The sequence below is a fragment of the Salvelinus sp. IW2-2015 genome, linkage group LG4q.1:29 (assembly GCF_002910315.2).
Source record: "Salvelinus sp. IW2-2015 linkage group LG4q.1:29, ASM291031v2, whole genome shotgun sequence".
Taxonomy (NCBI): domain Eukaryota; kingdom Metazoa; phylum Chordata; class Actinopteri; order Salmoniformes; family Salmonidae; genus Salvelinus; species Salvelinus sp. IW2-2015.
Genome location: NC_036842.1, coordinates 28,580,399 through 28,600,279, shown reverse-complemented (window position 1 = coordinate 28,600,279; position 19,881 = coordinate 28,580,399). Strand labels below are relative to the sequence as shown.

The 19,881-nt window shown below is 45.0% G+C and overlaps 1 protein-coding gene across 1 annotated transcript in view; it reads right to left on the bottom strand.

Moving 5' to 3' along the window:
* Positions 1–14,069, bottom strand: part of LOC111960883 (brevican core protein-like) — a 39,404-nt gene extending 25,335 nt beyond the window's left edge. Inside the window, exons 1-6 of the mRNA XM_023983049.2 lie at positions 13,902–14,069; positions 11,056–11,127; positions 9,015–9,404; positions 7,163–7,337; positions 6,922–7,049; positions 6,529–6,822 (exon numbers count right to left, since the gene is read on the bottom strand). Coding sequence (XP_023838817.1) covers positions 6,529–6,822; positions 6,922–7,049; positions 7,163–7,337; positions 9,015–9,404; positions 11,056–11,116 — 1,048 coding nt within the window. The 5' untranslated portion in view covers positions 11,117–11,127; positions 13,902–14,069. The remainder of the gene's footprint in view (positions 1–6,528; positions 6,823–6,921; positions 7,050–7,162; positions 7,338–9,014; positions 9,405–11,055; positions 11,128–13,901) is intronic.
* Between the last annotated feature and the right edge of the window lie 5,812 nt (positions 14,070–19,881).

Below are 19,881 nucleotides of genomic sequence, written 5' to 3'. Positions count from 1 at the left end.
GGGGTCTGTGGTTTAACTGTCTGTGTCAGAAGGTTCTGGCTGTTTTAGTGAGTGGGTGGGTGGGCGGCGTAACTTGGTGGGTCAGTTCTGGCTGAAAGTGAAGTTCTTCCGTAAACTGTGTGGTCAGTTCTGGCTGTGAAATAGGGTCTGTAACTGTGTGGGGCAGTTCTGGCTGATTGAGTTTCTGTCTGAACTGTGTGTGTCAGTTCTGGCTGTTGTGGAGTTGGGTACTGTAACGTGTGGTCAGTTCGTGGTAGTGAATCAGGGTCTGTAACTGTTGGGTCAGTTCTGCCTGTGTTGGTAGATGGCATCAGGTTGTCTGGTAGCTGTGTCTGTCCTCGCGAAGCGTCTTGTGTCGTCCACAGGTCCAGAGACGTGGTCTCGGGTTCCTTCCCGCAGAGCACCAAGAGACGCGGAGAATGCTAGCTTGTCACAACACCTTACAGGAACATATAACCCCCCACTGCTATAACATCAATCTGGTACATAAATGTTCCAGCAATGAACCATTGGGGTCAATGAGGTTAGATGGGGCAGAATATCAGATGATATCCATCGGCGTCAAGATCTGGGCTCAGTGTTCGATGCTGCTGCATACTAAATAAAAAAACTAACAGAATTCTCATCTGGTTAACAGGCAGAATGCTAAACAGGTGTTATGTTCAGAATCACAACCGTGTCATCACATGCACAGCTGTTAAAATGGCAATCCCAACTCATGAGTTTTATTTTTAAAGGAAGACGTCAGCGCGTCAAGAACCTGAAATCATGTTTATCATGTCAGTGCAGTGCGATGTCGCCAAGTTGGTATTGTCAGTATTCAGATAATAACCTCTCTCTCTCTAACTGCCAGGACGGTCTGTGTTTTCTAGACAGCCATGGTGTCTGAAACTTCGTGCCAAAAAGCCGATGCTGTTTACCAACCAACTGTACACCTCTCACTCCTTTTTCCCTTTGAGAGATTCTTTCCATAAGCACACACACACACACACCACACACACACACACACACACACACACACACACACACACACACACACAATCACACACACACACACACCACACACACCCACACACACACAACCCAACACACACACACCAACCACACACACACACAACACACACACACAACACGGGCAGCAACCATGTTTAAACCTATTGACACACCGTAAGTATTATATTCCATTCAGCACCCCACTCCTCCTCCAATGTTTGAGGCCATTTATAGATTGGAAGGGCAGGGGACCCCCCCTTAACCCTTCTCGCTCCCTCTCTTCTCCTTCCCCAAATTACGTTTTCTCTTTGCCCTCTCTCTCTCTCAGCCTTCAATCCCTCCTCTCCATCACTTTATGTCCTTCTCACCCCCACCTCCCTCTTCTCTCTCTCTCGTGTGAGTGTTGTGGCGATTATAGCTGCCCATTACTCTGAGGCAGAGACCCTCAGTGAGTTAGTAAGCTTCTCACTCACACTGTTGAGGGGACCCAGCTCTGGCTTAGCTCCAGCCCCCCAGGTCTGTGTCATTGTGTTGGCGACTGGGCCAGCAGGCCATATCTGGGTTTGGCTGGAGGCGCAGCTGTTTGTCCCTTTGTCCCCTATTAGCATAATGTCACGGTCCACTGTGCATGAGGCAGCTCACATATACTGTACAGTTTGACTGTTATAAATCACTTCAACACTGTCAGAGACCTGTTTACTGTTTTCAGGTGGGAATTATGTCATGGATTTCATTTTCTGGTATATTTTAGAACCAGTTTTCTAGATTGCAATCATAATATTTTGTTCCTGAGGGAAAAAGAAGGTTTTTTGGCAGTGCGTTAAATCTATCTGATGATGATGATGGTCATATGCTGATAATGTACTCCTGGGCAAAGTTAAAGATAGGACTTATTGCCTGCTCGCTCCTTCCGAACGCAGTTATCTCTCTTCTCTCCCTCCTCTGTATTTCCTTTATTTTCTCCTTCGTCCCTCACCTCTCTCTTCTTGGGCAAAGGGGCCCCCCCAAGCCTTGTTAGTGTATATACTTGGTCGACATTAGACTCTTTGTCCTTTCTGTCCTCTAGAAAGCATGAGTTGGTGTTCCCCTCGGTAAAAAACACCAGCCCCCAAATGTGTCAGAACGGAGAGAGATGAGATATAGTTAACCAGAGCCCTATTTCTCTGCCAGAACTCATTCCACCTTTGCACCCACACAAAAACTGTTCTAACTGTAACTGTCTCTGCTGTGGCACCGACTCCCTACAGTTTAAAGGTTTTCTACGGTTGACCCAACAAATCAGAAGCCATGTTTCGAGCCAGAGAATCCCAGTCTTTTAAGCCCTGACGCTTAAAGGAATTGGCCCTAACCAACCATGTGGGAGACATTGGGCTTAAATCAAGCCATGGAAAAGTTGGATGACTGTAGGTAGGGAAGAGGGTGAAGAGTAGGGCGAGGTCTTGTGAGACTGGCAGTTTATGGCAGGGAAGCGGACAAAAGGGGAGGCTGGAAGATTGGAGGACTGCAGTAAGGCAGAAATAATGGGATAGCGGAGTACACGAGTGGGTTTATGGAGACGCCAGAACAACGCCCGGGCAACGTTAATAGAATTTATTAGAAGAAGGAAGGAGATGTTTTTGCAGGACATCTGCAGATTAAGGGAGGGATACTGCGAGTGAGGCATGGAAGAGTTTGGAGACACAGTAAGGTTTACGAGAGATTAGAAGAAAGGATGAGACGAGGTTGGAGGACATGCGACAGAAGGTAGAAGAGGAGGATTTGGAGAGGTTGGAGACTTACAAGTAAGGTTAGGAAGAAGAGAGGATGGAGAGGTTGCGTGGACTGTGCAGTAAGGTTAGAGAGAGGATGGAACGAGAGTGGAGATGCAAGTAAGGTAGAGAGAGGATGGAGAGGGATGAGGTTGGAGACTGCAGGTAAGGTAGAGGAGAGGGATGGAGAGGTTGGAAGACTGCAGTAAGGTTAAGAAAGAAGGATGACAGGTTAGAGGGACTACCAGTAGTAGAGAGAGGATGGAGAGGTTGGAGACTGCAGTAAGTGTAGAGAAGGATGGGAGGTTGGAGACTTAAGTAAGTAGAGAGAGGATGGAGAGGGTTGGAACTGGCAGTAAAGGTAGAGAGAGGATGGAGAGGTTGAGAGACTGCCATAGTAGAGAGAGGATGGAAGAGGTTGGAGACTGCAGTAAGGTAGAGAGGATGGAGAGGTTGGAGACTGCAGTGAAGGTAGAAGAGTGTAGAGTTGTGATCTGCAGTAGAGTAGATGATAGCATGGAGAGGTTGGAGAATACAGTAAGCTAGAGAGAGAGTGACGAGGTGGTGACTGCAGTAATGGTATTGGGTGATTACAGAAGATCTTGGAGTATGGGTGATACGGAAGCAGGGAGTATGGGTGATACATAGGCAGAGGAGTATGTAGATACATAACGCTAGATTATGAGTGATACAGTTAAGCACAGAGAGTATGGGGTGATACAAGAAGCGGCAGAAGCTAGGGGATAAGTGTGGAGAATAGGTCCAGTAGTATTGATACAGTAAGGCAGAGAGTATGGGTGAACAGTAAGGCAAGAGATTGGGTGATACAGTAACAGCAGAGAGTATTGGGTGATACGAGTAAGGCAGAAGTATGGGTGATACAGTAGCCAAGAGAGTATGGGTGATACATAGAGCCAAGAGAGATGGAGTGATACAGAAGTTGGAGTATGGTGATACAGATAAGCAGAGAGTATGAGGTGATCAGTAGCGAGTAATGGTTGTCGTTGTCGGAGTATGGCCGGTGATACAGTAAGTCCGGAGTATGGGGAAGTAGTCTAGAAGTGATACAGTTAGTCGAGAATGTTGTCAGAATAGATGGTGTGATACAGTAAGTCTGATATGGGTGATACAGTAGGTCTGGTTGGCGTATCAGTTATCCGGGGAGTATGGGTATACAGTAAGTCTAGTATGGGAATACAGTAATGGAGTAGTGGTATAATAAGCGGCGCGATAGCAGGTAAGGCAAGGAGTATGACGGGGTGATACATAGTCTGGGAGTATGGGCTGACTATCATAATGTTGGGAGTAATGGGTGATACATAGGTTGGGAGTATGGGGTGAACAGTAAGGCAGGAAGTATGGGCTGAGTACAGTAAGCGCTAAGACTATGGGGTGAATACAGGTAAGTCTAGGAGTATGTGGGGTGATAACAGTCTAAGACAGAGAGTATTGCGCGTGATTACAGTAGACTGGAGGTATTGGGAGTTGCGGTTGAGGTCTGGAATATGGGTGATCGAAGTCTTGGGAGTATGGTGATACAGACATAGTTCTGGATGTATGGGTGATACATGTTAGCTGGAGTAGGGCTGATACAGTAAGTCTGGAGTATGGGTGAACAGTAGTCTGGGAGTTTAGTGGTGATACAGTATTGTGAATATGGGTATACAGTTAAGTCTGGAGTATGGGGTGATCATTTGAGGTCTGAGTATGTGGGTGATACAGTTAATCAGTATCGGGGAGTATGGAGTGATCCAAGTAGTTTGGGTATGTGTCAGTAGAGGATAAGGTGTACAGCTAGGCTGGGAGTATGGGGTCATACAGTATCTGAGTATAGGGTGATACATGAGAGTCATAGAGTATGGGTGATACAGTAAGTCTAGAGAGTATGGGGGTGGTGATTAGCAGTTAGGTCTGGGGAGTAGGGGTGAGACAGTAGGGTGCTGGGGTAATGGTTATACGAGGTAGGTCAAGGTGGAGTTGGTTTGTATACAGTAAGCAGGGTATGGGTGATACAGTAAATCTGGGAGTATGGAGGTATAACAGTAAGTTCTGGGAGATGGGGTGATACAGTAAGTCTGGGAGTATGGACGGTGCAAACATAAGGTCTGGGAGTATGGGTGATACAGTAGTGAGTTGAGAGTACGTATGGATAGCAGTGTGGTATGTAACTAGACAAGGTTTACTTGGCTGGATTATGGGGTATACAGAAGTCTGGAGTATGGGGTATACAGTAAGTCTGGGAGTATGTGGTGATACAAGTAGGTCTGGGAGTATGCGGTGATACGAGTACGCTGCTTATGGGTGCGAATGAGTATGGGTGATACAGTAAGTCTGGGGGTATGGGTGATACAGTAGAGTTCTGGAGTATGGGGTGCATACAGTAATTCTTGAGTATGGTAGATACAGTAAGTCTGGAGTATGATTGGATACCAGTTAGGTCTGGGAGTATGGGGTGATACAGTAAGTCTGGAGTATTGGGGTGATACAAGTAAGTCTGGGAGTTGGGGGGATACAGTAAAGTCTGGGAGTATGGGGTGATTACAGTAAGTCTGGAGGATGGGGTGATTACAGTAAGTCTGGGAGGTATGGGTGATACATTAGGTCTGGAGTATTGGGGTGATACCAGTAAGTCTGGGAGTATGGTGTGATAAGTAGGGGTTCTCGGGAGTTATGGGGTGATACAGTAGGTCTGGGAGTATGGGGTGATACAGTAAGTCTGGGAAGGGTATGGGGTGATTACAAGTAGGTCTGGGAGTACTGGGGTGATACAGTAAGTCTGGGATATGGGATACAGTAGGTCTGGGAGTATGGGTTGATACCAGTAGGGTCCTGGAGAGCTATGGGGTGATACAGTTAAGTCTGGAGTATGGGGTGATACAGTAAGGTCTGGCGAGTATGGGGTGATACAGTAAGTCTGGGAGTATGGGGTGATACAGTAAGTCTGGGAGTATGGGGTGATACAGTAAGTCTGGGAGTATGGGGTGATACAGTAGGTCTGGGAGAGGAAGGGAGCGGGCCGTTGTCTTTCCAGATGTGATATAAAGTAAACGCTCAGTGCGTAAACAGACATGTCCAACATGATAACACAATAAAAGCTTTAAACACTTTGTGGGCCAGATCCTAACGTAGAACACATGCCCGTAACGTTAACTATTACATAAATCATGCATTGATATCAACCGGAGATGTAGGAATAAATGTGAGTTACATGCATATTTCTTAAGTCTTTTGCTGTAAAAGGACTTTCACCTAACACTGCCCTCCTCCTCTCCCCCCTTTTTGTCTCTCTCACTCTTTCTCATTCTACTCCTCCCTCATTCCCTCCATACCTCACTTTCTCTCTCCCCATCCCCTCCTTGCTCTCTCTACTGAGATGTGATCTGTCCCCCCAGGCTTGGCCATTTAGACAACCCTCAGCAGGAAGTGAAAACAGGGTGAGAGTTCTTCCTCACACAGGACGGGTCATAACTCATTGAGCCTGAGAGAAACTCAAGCTGCATAAATACCCCTGGTGATACTCCCCTGCCAAGTCTGCCTGTCTGTTACTACAATAGAGGATCAACTCTCTCACTTTTTCTCTTGTCTTTTCTCTCTCTCTCTCTCTCTCTCTCTCTCTCTCTCTCTCATTATCCTCCTCCTCTTCACTTTCTCCCTCCTCATCCTCGTCCTCCTCCTCTTCCTTCCTATCCTCATCAGCATAAATGTAATTGCCATTGTCATCATTTTCTTAGCAGCAGCGACAGCAGCTTCAGTAACAGTGGTGGTAATAGTATTACAGTAGTCTTACCCTTGAAACAGAAAGCTCCATGTCTGTCAATAGGGTTGGGAAAGCCTGACTGGTCAGGGAATCGGTACAGGGTCCGGACCCCCAGCAGCCCTCCTCCACACTGGGGCCTGGGGACGGAGATGGGGTAGCGGGCGCTGCCGTCTGACAGCCAGCCGTAATCACAGCGATCCAGTCCTCCACGCCACGCGGCGAACAGGTTACCAGGGGAGGCGAGCACCGCCCCCTGCCTCTCACACTCATGCTTGGCCTGGCGAAGGGTCAGCTTGTAGCTGACAAGAGCGTAGAACACCTCACCTACAGTACAGGGGAGATATACACACACTTTACCCAAAGAGGCACGCTAACATAGCTTTAGCTCACTATCATGAAACACCAACAATAACACTCCCTCACCGTGTAGTTTGTCTACATAGCAGTAGACGTCATAGGTCTCTTTAGGGTCTCTGAGCCCATACGTCCTGATCCCAGGTCTGTGCTTCATATCGCCCATGCAACCAGGACGGGGCTTCGTGATTGGGTATCTGCAGGGAAGAGAGAGGGAGCATGGGAAATGTAGTCTTCAATACAAACTCTGACAGGATGGAGGTATCCCTGAGATGGGTATATCAGTTGAGAGCTCAGGTAACACACACACCTGACAGTCTGGTCGGCTATCCAGCCGGCGTCACACTGGTCCAGTCCGTCCTCGAAGGCGGCGGTCAGCTGTTCGGCTGTAGCGATGGTGGCCCCGGCAGCGAGACACGCGTCAATGGCCCCAGGGAAGGACAAGGTGTAACGACTAGAGCTAGACCTGTAGTGAAACACCACACCTGGAGAGACAGAGACAGGAGGTCGTGGGTGTGTGTGGAGTGTGTGTGTGTGTGGTGTGGTGTGTGTGTGTGTGTGCTGTGTGTGTGTGTGTGTGTGTGTGTGTGTGTGTGTGTGTGTGTGTGTGTGTGTGTGTGGTGAGTGATGTGTGTGTGTGTGTGTGTAGTTTTGGATCCACTGTTATCCAGATCCACTTACTGTACAAAAAGTGCATTCAAATAAGGAAACTGCGACAACCAAGTAACACGAGTACCATTCTGCAGAGGAATCAGACCCCTATTTTCCAAGTTCATAAGAGTTGATTATTTTTCCCTCTAGGAAGCTGGCTCCAGTTATAGAGTCGACTGAGTAGATTGACGTGCAGTAAAAGGACAGTTGTTAGTCTGATAGAGCAGTCTCTGTCTGTTGCCTAGTGAACAGAGACTGAACAGGGGCTGTATCTACACACAAAGGCTGTACTATATCAACAGGCTGTTGTTCATCTCTAATGTGGAATCTATGATAATCTGGGCTATTTAGGGGGTCTCTCCTTTTGAAAGATAGCCAGCTTGAACGCCACACACAGTAGTACATTGTAACCCCCACCACCCCCCAAAATGAGCTACATAACACAATGTATAGGACAAATCTATCAGAGCAGAATATTTGGAACACAGGTTTGTATGTTTAGTGAACAACACTACAGGTGTAGAGCCAGCTGACATCAGCATGCTACCCAGAAAGACTCAGAGAGGGAGACCTGCAGACAATCTGTGGTTTTGTTTACTCTGGCACAGCTAATGGACACTTGACTGCCGTGCTGTGAAACATGGTGATATTAGCTACTGTAGACTACTGATGAATTTGTCAGATGAGGGATACATTTCTAGGTTAATTTCTCAGGAGTACTCTCAGTCTCTCTCCCTCTCTTAGTGTCCTTGGGCAGAGGAGACCAAAGAGCAGACCACCTCTACCTTATCCTCAGAAGACCTACACCAGCTCTGTAGGTCTGCACAGATCAGACCCAGCATGAGGTAATGTGTTACAACCAGAGTAACATAGCAGTACTCCCAGGGCAGGATACACAATAATATTTCTCCATCTACGTATGCAGACCTGCTAAATGTTTCAGCCAGCCATCTGCTCTGCCTCACACATCACAGCCCCAGTCTGAATCTCCTGACATCTGAGCAGGTAATGATGAAGCTGAGTCACTAACACCAGTCTTCAGGTCTCAAGATGTACAAGACCATCCCCCTCCTGGAGTCCTACAACACCACTGTCTGCCAGTTACTTCCTCAGTCTAGCGATGATGACTTGGCCTGCTGCTCAGCTCTGCTGTCCAAGAAAGCTAACTGCACTATTCCACCATAATAAGGCTGATACATGACCACACCGTGGCACCTTTACAGACTAACTTAAGGCTCCCTATGGACCAGCATGTCTGAGTGGGAATAACAGGAAACAGTTAGTATTAGGGAGTTTCACATTATTTATATTACCCAACAACTACTGGAACTAATGACAAAAGCGCATGGACCACCCCTACGTAAAATGTATGCCGCATGACTGTAAGTCGCTTTGGATAAAAGATTCTGCTAAATGGCGTATATTATGTTATTTACACATTCTAATGGGCGAAATGTGTGTGTGAGTGTGTGCTACTGTGTGTGCCTGCTACCGTGTGTGTGTCCACTCACCACTGACATTGAGATGAACAGTATCCTGGGTGTCCTCCATCCCATGCATGACTTCGCAGCGATAGAGCCCAGCGTCGCTAGCTCTCAGGTGGACAACGATCAGCGAGGCATCCCCTACTGCCTGGGGGTGGCTGGGCACAGACACCCTTCCCTTGTACTCCTGCCCCACCTTGATCACTCCTCCATGGGCCACCAGCACCACACGCTCCCCATCTCCCTCCAGCTTGCTCCACTTGATCCTCAGCTGGTCCTCTGGGCCCTGGGTGCTAGGGGTGAGTGTGGGGGTGTGTGTGGTGGGGGTGATGGAGAAGTGGCATGGTAGCACCACCCTGCCAGCCAACGAACCACTAACGGGGGCAGCCTTCTCTACCGTCATCCTCCATGATGGATCTAAAGACAGAGAAAGAGGGAGTTACTATCTAGCCATTCAAGTAAGGACACAAGTGTCTATATTATCAAAACTGATGAGCAAGTATATGAGGTTTGGGGTCATGGCTAGGGGTCGGGTTAAAGGTCATAAAGTGAGGGTCTAGGTCAGGGGTTAATAGTTCAAATGACTACAGAATGAGCATGTACAGTTATATCAGGTCAGATAGCACACAGGGTGGATGGGTGTAATTCAGGACAGATCGCCTGCAAGTCACTAAATGACAAAGAGCAGACAGATACACAGAGAATGGTTTTAGTTTGTGAATGTGTTTAGTTTGTGAATGGTTTTAGTTTGTGAATGTGTTTAGTTTGTGAATGTGTTTAGTTTGTGAATGGGTTTAGTTTGTGAATGGGTTTAGTTTGTGAATGGGTTTAGTTTGTGAATGGGTTTAGTTTGTGAATGGGTTTAGTTTTGTGAAATGCGTTTAGTTTGGTTGAATGGGTTTAGTTTGTGAATGGGTTTAGTTTGTGAATGGGTTTAGTTTGTGAATGGGTTTAGTTTGTGAATGCGTTTAGTTTGTGAATGCGTTTAGTTTGTGAATGGGTTTAGTTTGTGAATGGGTTTAGTGGAGGGCTGTATGTGGTGCGGATGGCTTACAGTGTGATTAATCCAACCCCAGATGTAGGTACAGTAACTGGAAACATGTGTGTGCAGGGTTGGAGAGTAATTGATTACATGTAAACTGATTACAAAAATCTAACTGTCATCAGATTACAGTAGTGCTTTTTTCTTTTTTTTCAACATTAAATGTATTCTGAAATAGTATTCTGAAATAGTTACATTAAAATGATTTTAGAGCTTTTTAATGGAAATTTCACAGCCAAGAATTGTGAACTTTCAATTGCAAACATATAAAACATATTCCATTGTCTTTGTCAAAGGATTATGTCATACAGCTCTGCAGCATACTTAGGCAGGCTAGCTAAATAGTATGACTAAAGACATTACAGTTCTTGACTTGATTTCTCTCGTGAATTATTTTATTTCTCTCTAGAGAAACGGTGCGTTGGACTCACAAAAAACGAACTAAAGTTGGTCAATTAGTTGTTTAATAACCCTTTTTTTTTTTTTTTACATCTCAGTACTAGATTACAGATACTTTTGAAAAACTAGATGATTACTTCTTGGATTACTTTTAAATTCAGAAAGAATTTTTGCAGAAAAAAATACACTATGACACCTTTCCGTTTTCTCAATGACAATGAAAAAATGCACAAGTTTATGTTTGTTCCACCAGAGCAAGTCTGCGGTCTGACCACCAGGATGATACCAAATGTGTTTGATGGATAATTTTTGTCTTCTTCTAATGCATCTTAAGGGAAAAGTAATCAGAAAGTAATCAGATTACGTTACTGAGTTTGGGTAATGCAAACGTTACGTTAATGATTACAATTTTGGACAGTTAACTAGTAACTAACATATTACATTTAGAAAGTTACTTAACCAACCATGTGTGCATGTGTGTGTGTCTTGAGGATTGAGAAAGATGAATGGAGCTGCGTGAATGTCTCTTTCTGCTTTTGTGTAAAACTAATGACCTGTTTCCAGTTTGTCAGTGAAAAAACACACACACGCATACACACACACACATACACACACAGCAAGACTCACCTTTTTCAGCTAAAGCAGAACAGAGAAACATCAGCCAGAGCAGGTGCCTGAGATGTAACATCTCTATAGAACCTGTGGAACCAATACCCACTGAGTTCATCATATCAAAATGATCATGAATGACATACAGTATATACCTACTGTAACATAAACTGTAGCGATTGAGGGGGGAAATCCAGAGTGGGACCTAAACTAGTGACTCTACCTGTGCACACATGCACACACTCAAGGGGCCTCACCTTGCATGGCCCTATTGGAACAACTATGCACAGTCAGTTTTTACTACTAAGTATTGACCAAGTCTGAGCAAGTGACATACTGTCGGCTGATGTAAGTAATCAAATCAAAGCTGATTTGTCACGTGCGCCGAATACAACAGATGTAGACCTTACAGTGAAATGCTTACTTACAGGCTCTAACCAATAGTGCGAAAAAAAAAGGTATGTGTGTGTGTGTGTGTGTGTGTGTGTGTGTGTGTGTGTGTGTGGCTAAGTAAAGAAATAAAACAACAGTAAAAAGACATTTGAAAATAACAGTAGCAAGGCTATATACAGACACCAGTTAGTCAGGCTTATTGAGGTAGTATGTACATGTAGGTATGGTTAAAGTGACTATGCATATATGATGAAGAGAGAGTAGCAGTAGTGTAAAAAGAGGGGTTGGCGGGTGGTGGGACACAATGCAGATAGTCCGGTTAGCCAATGTGCGGGAGCACTGGTTGGTCGGGCCAATTGAGGTAGTATTTACATGAATGTATAGTTAAAGTGACTATGCATATATGATAAACAGAGAGTAGCAGCAGCGTAAAAGAGGGGTTGGGGGGGCACACAATGCAAATAGTCCGGGTAACCATTTGGTTACCTGTTCAGGAGTCTTATGGCTTGGGGGTAAAAACTGTTGAGAAGCCTTTTTGTCCTACACTTGGCACTCCGGTACCGCTTGCCATATGGTAGTAGAGAGAACAGTCTATGACTGGGGTGTCTGGGGTCTTTGACAATTTTTAGGGCCTTCCTCTGACACTGCCTGGTGTAGAGGTCCTGGATGGCAGGCAGCTTTGCCCCAGTGATGTACTGGGCCGTACGCACTACCCTCTGAAGTGCCTTGCGGTCGGAGGCCAAGCAATTGCCGTACCAGGCAGTGATGCAACCTATCAGGATGCTCTCGATGTTGCAGCTGTAGAACCTTTTGAGGATCTCAGGACCCATGACAAATCTTTTTAGTTTCCTGAGGGGGAATAGGCGTTGTCATGCCCTCTTTACGACTGTCTTGGTGTGTTTGGACCATTCTAGTTTGTTGTTGATGTGGACACCAAGGAACTTGAAGCTCTCAACCTGCTCCACTACAGCCCCATCGATAAGAATTGGGGTGTGCTCGGTCCTCCTTTTCCTGTTGTCCACAATCATCTCTTTAGTCTTGGTTACGTTGAGGGATAGGTTGTTATTCTGGCACCACCCGGCCAGGTCTCTGACCTCCTCCCTATAGGCTGTCTCGTCGTTGTCAGTGATCAGGCCTACCACTGTTGTGTCGTATGCAAACTTAATGATGGTGTTGGAGTCGTGCATGGCCATGCAGTCGTGGGTGAACAGGGAGTACAGGAGGGACTGAGCACGCACCCCTGGGGAGCTCCAGTGTTGAAGATCAGCGTGGCAGATGTGTTGCTACCTACCCTCACCACCTGGGGGCGGCCCGTCAGAAAGTCCAGGATCCAGTTGCAGAGGGAGGTGTTTAGTCCCAAGTTCCTTAGCTTAGTGATGAGCTTTGAGGGTACTACGGTGTTGAACGCTGAGCTGTAGTCAATGAATAGCATTCTCACATAGGTGTTCCTTTTGTCCAGGTGGGAAAGGGCAGTGTGGAGTGCAATAGAGATTGCATCATCTGTGGATCTGTTTGGGCGGTATGCAAATTGGAGTGGGTCTGGGGTTTCTGGGATAATGATGTTGATGTGAGCCATTACCAGCCTTTCAGTAGACTATGTACTTTACATGATTATTTTTGTTTAGCCTTTGTGTTGAAATTCCTACATGCTAAATTTACTACAACCTACTTCACTTCACTATGGTGTTTAAAGGTAAAACACAAAACACAGAGCTATGAGCCCTATTGTCTGACAATAGAGAGTGGTGCTGCTCTGGAACAGGGGAACCGATGGACAAGAGACTCATGACTATAAAAGCTACAGCCACTAAGTAGGATAATGGAAGTAATAAAAACTTTGTTGGGACACTGCGTTGAGTCGTATTGGAACAATCAGTGAAATGACACACTGAAAACAGCTTTGACAAGCAGGGACATCTCTCCAGCAGCTCCGTGGAAAATGGCTAAACACACACACACCTGGCTGAAGCTGAGGGCAATGGGGACAACTTCACTCCAGATGTCCCTTCGCGCAATTGGACAACTGTGACGCGCGCCACTCAGAGGCGTCCCTGAAACAGAAATTATAAATTCGCTTGCCTCTCGATCGTCTACAGCAGCCGCTGTGCTGAAAAGGTTATATGTTATCGATCACTGTAAATGGCCTGACCATTAAAGCGCTAACCCCTGGTGTGAGGTCTGTTAATGGAGGTGTTGTAAGCTATAGATCCTCGATCATTGTGAGAACCTCAACCTGACCACCCAAACACCTCTCTCTCTGAATGACCGTGGATATACAGTATATATGGTGATAAATCACAGCAAGCAAAGCGCCTTGTTACAAAAATGTCCACTGCAAATCGACTCATACGCGACGGAGAAAACGGCAGTTTATTAAAAAGTAATTATAAGACTACCCTTACTTAGCCTATGATAAATGACAACAGGCATACATAAAAAAGCAATTAAATCAAGCAACGATAATATCCTACCTTGGGTCCAGATATCCACCAACTAAGTTTTCGATCAAGTTTCCAAAGATCCCGGATTCTAGTTCCAGAACCAGACTAATATACGTTCTAGTTCCCGCTGTATAGCGCTCTCTTTCTCTCCTCAGAGCGCAGTCTACTCGGACATCAGTTAGGAGTCTCCTCCACTCTGCCCCGGCTTCAAGTTCAAATCCACCTCACACCCACTACTATTATCCGTCACCAGCTAGAGGAGGGGCGCACATGCCCTACACCCTACATACCGCCCCGTATCATAAAACAGAGAGAGAGAGAGAGAGAGAGAGAGAGAGAGAGAGAGAGAGAGAGATAAAGAGAGAGAGAGAGAGAGAGAGAGAGAGAGAGAGAGAGAGAGAGAGAGAGATTGCCTAAAACAATTTATGCTCCATAAGTTCAAATGACTCAGTAGCGCACCCAGGCAGAATCCCAACAAAATAAGTTACCGGTAATCATTTCGCAATGTTTTCAATGTCCTCCGGGATGCGATATGAAGGATGCCATATAAGATAACTGTCTTTCCATCATTGTCTGTGTGTAGCCTCCCCAAAACAGATAATTATCAAACCACAGTTAACATACTAGAGAACAAAACAGCCCTTGTTATATTTTATATTAGCCTTCACTTTATTAGAGTTTCATACACATATAGCATTACATAAAGAACTGTAATCATCTTAAAATAAGCACCCTGAGCTTTAGTTCCTGTTCCTCCATCTTGAGGATACAAATATCCCTTACATTATTATAAATGATCCCATTGGTAAACAATGGTACGGTATAAACACACTTCCTCACTTCTGTCTATTTAACAGTCTATTTGACATCCTCTGTAATTCTGTTCAGTAATTTCAGTGATAGAGGATGGCACAGGATTGAGTGGTCGGGGGGCTCTATTGTCACGTTTCTGACCTTATTTATTTATTTTTGTCTTTATTTTGTTGGTCAGGGCGTGAGTTGGATAGGTATTTTCTATGTTGTCTGTTTCTATGTGGGGTTTTCTAGTTTGGCCTGATATGGTTCTCAATCAGAGGCAGCTGTCATTCATTGTCTCTGATTGGGAACCATATTTAGGTAGCCTGTTTTCACTGTTGGTTTGTGGGTGTTTGTTTCCTGTGTCAGTGTTTGTGCCACACGGGACTGTTTTCGGTTAGATTCACTTTGTTATTTTGTATTGTGTCATGTTCAGTTGATTCTATTAAAACATGGACACTTACCACGCTGCATTTTGGTCCGATCCCTGCTACACCTTCTCTTCAGAGGAAGAAGAGGAAATCTGCCGTTACATCTATACAGCTGGAACTAGAACGTCTTGATAGGTGGAGAGATGGAGGATAGCGCAAGGGTGGCCAACCCTTTTCTCTAGAGCTAGTGGGCTTTAGTTCCAGCTCTGCCATTACACCTGATTCAGCTTGCCAAGGTCCTTATGATGAGCAGCTGATTAGTACCAGGTGTTGGCCACCCCTGTGTAGAGGGAAAGAGAGACAGAGAAAGCAAGGGATGGAGGATAGAAAGGGAAAATAGTGAGTGATAGAATATCCCAATTTGCTCCTTAGTCCTTAAACAGGTCTTCAGAGTCAGGTCTGACATCAGTAGAACGCTGGAGAGCCTGATCCTCATTGGTTGCAGCCTTGGACGATGACGGGGGTCCCTCCTGCCAACACACACACTAAAACATCCGTATAATCCAAGCAGTAAAACAATGTACTGGTATTTATTGCATGTACTGCATCAGAGCAATGAGAGTGTGCTGGGTTCTTTTTTTCCCTCAAACCATGGCTGTATACAGTACCTGTATGAAAACCACATTGGAATGGATGCTACTGAGATCCAAACCAATGGCTGTATACAGTACCTGTATGAAAACCACATTGGAATGTATGCTACTGAGATCCAAACCAATGGCTGTATGTCTGTATGAAAACCCCATTGGAATGTATGCTACTGAGATCCAAACAATGGCGTATGTCCTGTATGAAAACCACATTGGAATGGTATGCTACTGAGATCAAAACCAATGGCTGTATGTCTGTATGAAACCCCATTGGAATGTATGCTACTGAGATCCAAACCAATGGCTGTATGTCTGTATGAAAACCCATTGGAATGTATGCTACTGAGATCCAAACCAATGGCTGTATGTCTGTATGAAAACCCATTGGAATGTATGCTACTGAGATCCAAACCAATGGCTGTATGTCTGTATGAAACCCCATTGGAATGTATGCTACTGAGATCCAAACCAATGGCTGTATGTCTGTATGAAAACCAATTGGAATGTATGCTACTGAGATCCAAACCAATGGCTGTATGTCTGTATGAAAACCCCATTGGAATGTATGCTACTGAGATCCAAACCAATGGCTGTATGTCTGTATGAAAACCCCATTGGAATGTATGCTACTGAGATCCAAACAATGGCTATGCTGTATGAAACCCCATTGGAATGTATGCTACTGAGATCCAAACCAATGGCTGTATGTCTGTATGAAAACCCATTGGTGTATGCTACTGAGATCCAACCAATGGCTGTATGTCTGTATGAAAACCCCATTGGAATGTATGCTATGAGATCCAAACCAATGCTGTATGTCTGTATGAAAACCCATTGGAATGTATGCTACTGAGATCCAAGTTCAAGGAGGAGGGGGACAGGTCATTGGGCTAATGAAGCAGGTTTACACGCCTGGTCTCCATGTGGAAACTGAAGTGTGTATCAGGCGGCCTGTTTAGGCAGGACTGGAAACACATGGGCATGTTCAATACCTGTGTGTGTGTGTGTGTGTGTGTGTGTGTGTGTGTGTGTGTGTGTGTGTGTTGGTGTGTGTGTGTGTGTGTGTGTGTGTGTTGTGTGTGTGTGTGTGTGTGTGTGTGTGTGTGTCTGTTAGGGAAAACGGGGGCAAATCAAACATCCGCTTCACTCACCTGCTGAACGACCTACATCAAACAGAAGACAGTAGTGTGATTGACTACAGTCGCTCGACACCACAGGTTGGCTTGTTAAAGGGTTAAACTTTATACATTTTTACAAATTTATATCAGCTTTTCACTACATTTAGTATAGTATAGCATAGTGTTTACTCATCCTGAAAACTCAGAGACTCATATCAACCCTGGAGGCAACACTCACAGGGAGAGATGGACTTCAATATAGAGTTTATGACACACACACCACACACAACCACACACACCACACACACACAACACACACACACACACACACACACCAACACACACACACACACACACACACACACACACACACACTCAAACCATTAACACTCCCCCCCAAAAAGTTCAAACAAAACATGTGAACCATTTTCACACACTTTGAGCTCTCTCCTGTTTGGAAACAGTGTGTCAGTAGTTGGGAGCAGTTTACGCTGTGTGTGTGTGTGTGTGTGTGTGTGTGTGTGTGTGTGTGTGTGTGTGTGTGTACTCATCTGAAAGCTGAGTCACTCCACTGTAACATACTGCAGTGACTGCTAATGAGTAAACAGGTTTGATACACACCACTTTAACAGAGCTGTTAGTTATAATGCTGAACTAACAGCAGAACCTAACATCACTGTCACTACAAACTCCTCACATCCTTCACCATCTAACAGTCCCCTTGTTAAACACACCAATGTTAACGAGGGGTAGCAGTTTGGATAGAACTGGCACTGTTGTCATTGTGTATGCGTGTGTGTGTGTGTGTGTGTGTGTGTGTGTGTGTGTGTGTGTGTGTGTGTGTGTGTGAAGAGAGCAAAGCCATTCAACTTGTTATAAATCATTATCACCAATATGAACATGTTTAAACTCCTGAAAGTAGTTAGGCAAGGTGAGATCACACAGGCCTAGGGGAGTGCATGGAGAGGTGAGAACAGTAGAACACGGTTGGACACACATACATACAGGTGGTCCTGTGACACATCAGTAACCCCCTCCAGGGTAATGTTTCTGTATGAAACAGAAGGTAGTACTGACTAATGTAAACACAGGTCCGTCTCTGAGCCTCAGATGGAGGAGATTAGTGTGTGTGTGTGCCAGGTATTGTTTACAAATCCACGCAAACCAGTCACATGCAACCACACACATGGAGTACACACACAGCGCTGTATCAATACCAGGTCTTGTAGCGATTATCAGTGCTTATGGTTTGCAGAGCTTGTGTGTGTGTGTGTGTGTGTGTGTGTGTGTGTGTGTGTGTGTGTGTGTGTGTACTGCAGTCTAACTTCAACCAGAGAGGGTCAGTTTGTCATGGGAAAATCAGCCAATGCACAGCAGAACTGTAAACTAACAAATGCATTCTCTTGAACTAGTATAAAGCCTTTAACACAAGGACATGACAATAATACCATGTGTCACATAATGTCTTATTATGAGAGCTACCAGTGGACTGTCAGTCTGCTCAACCTCCTTAGCTTTACACAGAATCTGCTCATAATATCCAATGTCCTCACAATACTTTATTTATCATATTTCTACTACTGTACATTGTATTTTAGTTCCACTGTTTCTACACACAACATATTTATTTTAATACATTGGATTCTTGACATAGCTTACTCTAATACACTGAGTGTACAAAATATGAAGAACATTTGCTCTTTCCATGACAGACTGACCAGGTGAATCCAGGTGAAAGCTATGACCCCTTATTGATGTCACTTATTAAATCCACCACACAGTGTAGATGAAGGGGAGGAGACAGGTTAAAGATGGATTTTTAAGCCTTGAGACAATTGAGACATGGATTGTGTAGGAGTGCCATTCAGAGGATGAATGGGAAAGACAACACATTTAAGTGCCTTTGAACGGAGTATGGTAGTAGTTGGCAGGCTCAGCCACACCGGTTTGAGTCAAGAACTTCAACGCTGCTGGTTTTTCACGCTCAACAGTTTCCCATGTGCATCAATAATGGTCCAACACCCAAAGGACATCCAGCCAACTTGACACAACTGTGGGAAGCATTGGAGTCAACATGGGCCAGCATCCTTGTGGCACGCTTTCGACACCTTATAGAGTCCATGCCACGACGAGTTGATGCTGTTCTGAAAAAAGGGATGTTCCTAAAGTTTGGTATGCTCAGTGTACACTACCGTTCCAGCTACGATAGTCATTTACAACATTAACAATGTCTACAATCTACATTTCTTTGCTTTTCTTTCAAAAACAAGGACATTTCTAAGTGACCCCAAACTTTTGAACGGTAGTATACGTATGTATAAACCTCTAAATAATACATGGGACGAGACGGACATTATAACAATAACCGACAGGGACAAAGGGAAACAGAGGGCACATATATGTTCCACATTGTCCTTGTCGGATATTGTTATAATGTCCGTTGGTTGTGTGAGTACCTGGGCTGTTGTATAGGCTTCAATGCTGTGTGTTATTGTGCACTAGTTTTACTGGTCTCGTCCCATGTATTATTTAGAGGTTTACACCTCTCTATTTTGTTTGGGTGGAGAAAAAAAAAAACACTATTACGTATTCCGGCGCCTGTCTCCAATCATTATACAATGTGACATATAGATTGCATTTGATTACTGCTACTGCTATTTGGGTTGCTAAATAAATTTGTCCCACTGTTCTTGATTTCTTGCCTTTTTCCCCCTATACATTTTAATTATTTGACATTTTACTGCATTGTTAGGAGCTAGTAACACAAGCATTTTGCTGCACCCGCTATAACACCTGCTAAACTGTGTATAAGACCAATAAACTCTCAATTGATTTTCTAACCATCAGACATTAAGCAGATGACTAGACCAGCTGTTATATCAACACCAGACTGCCAGGCTGAGAAATCAATCAGAGCAGAGAGCAGCAGTTAGAACACGGCTGCTTCAGGTCTTATTGTGTTAACAGTTATTTCTCCTGGGGTACCAGCCTCCTCATGACCAGCTGGACCGCCTGAAGCTACCGTGTGTGTGTGTGTGTGTGTGTGTGTGTGTGTGTGTGTGTGTGTGTGTGTGTG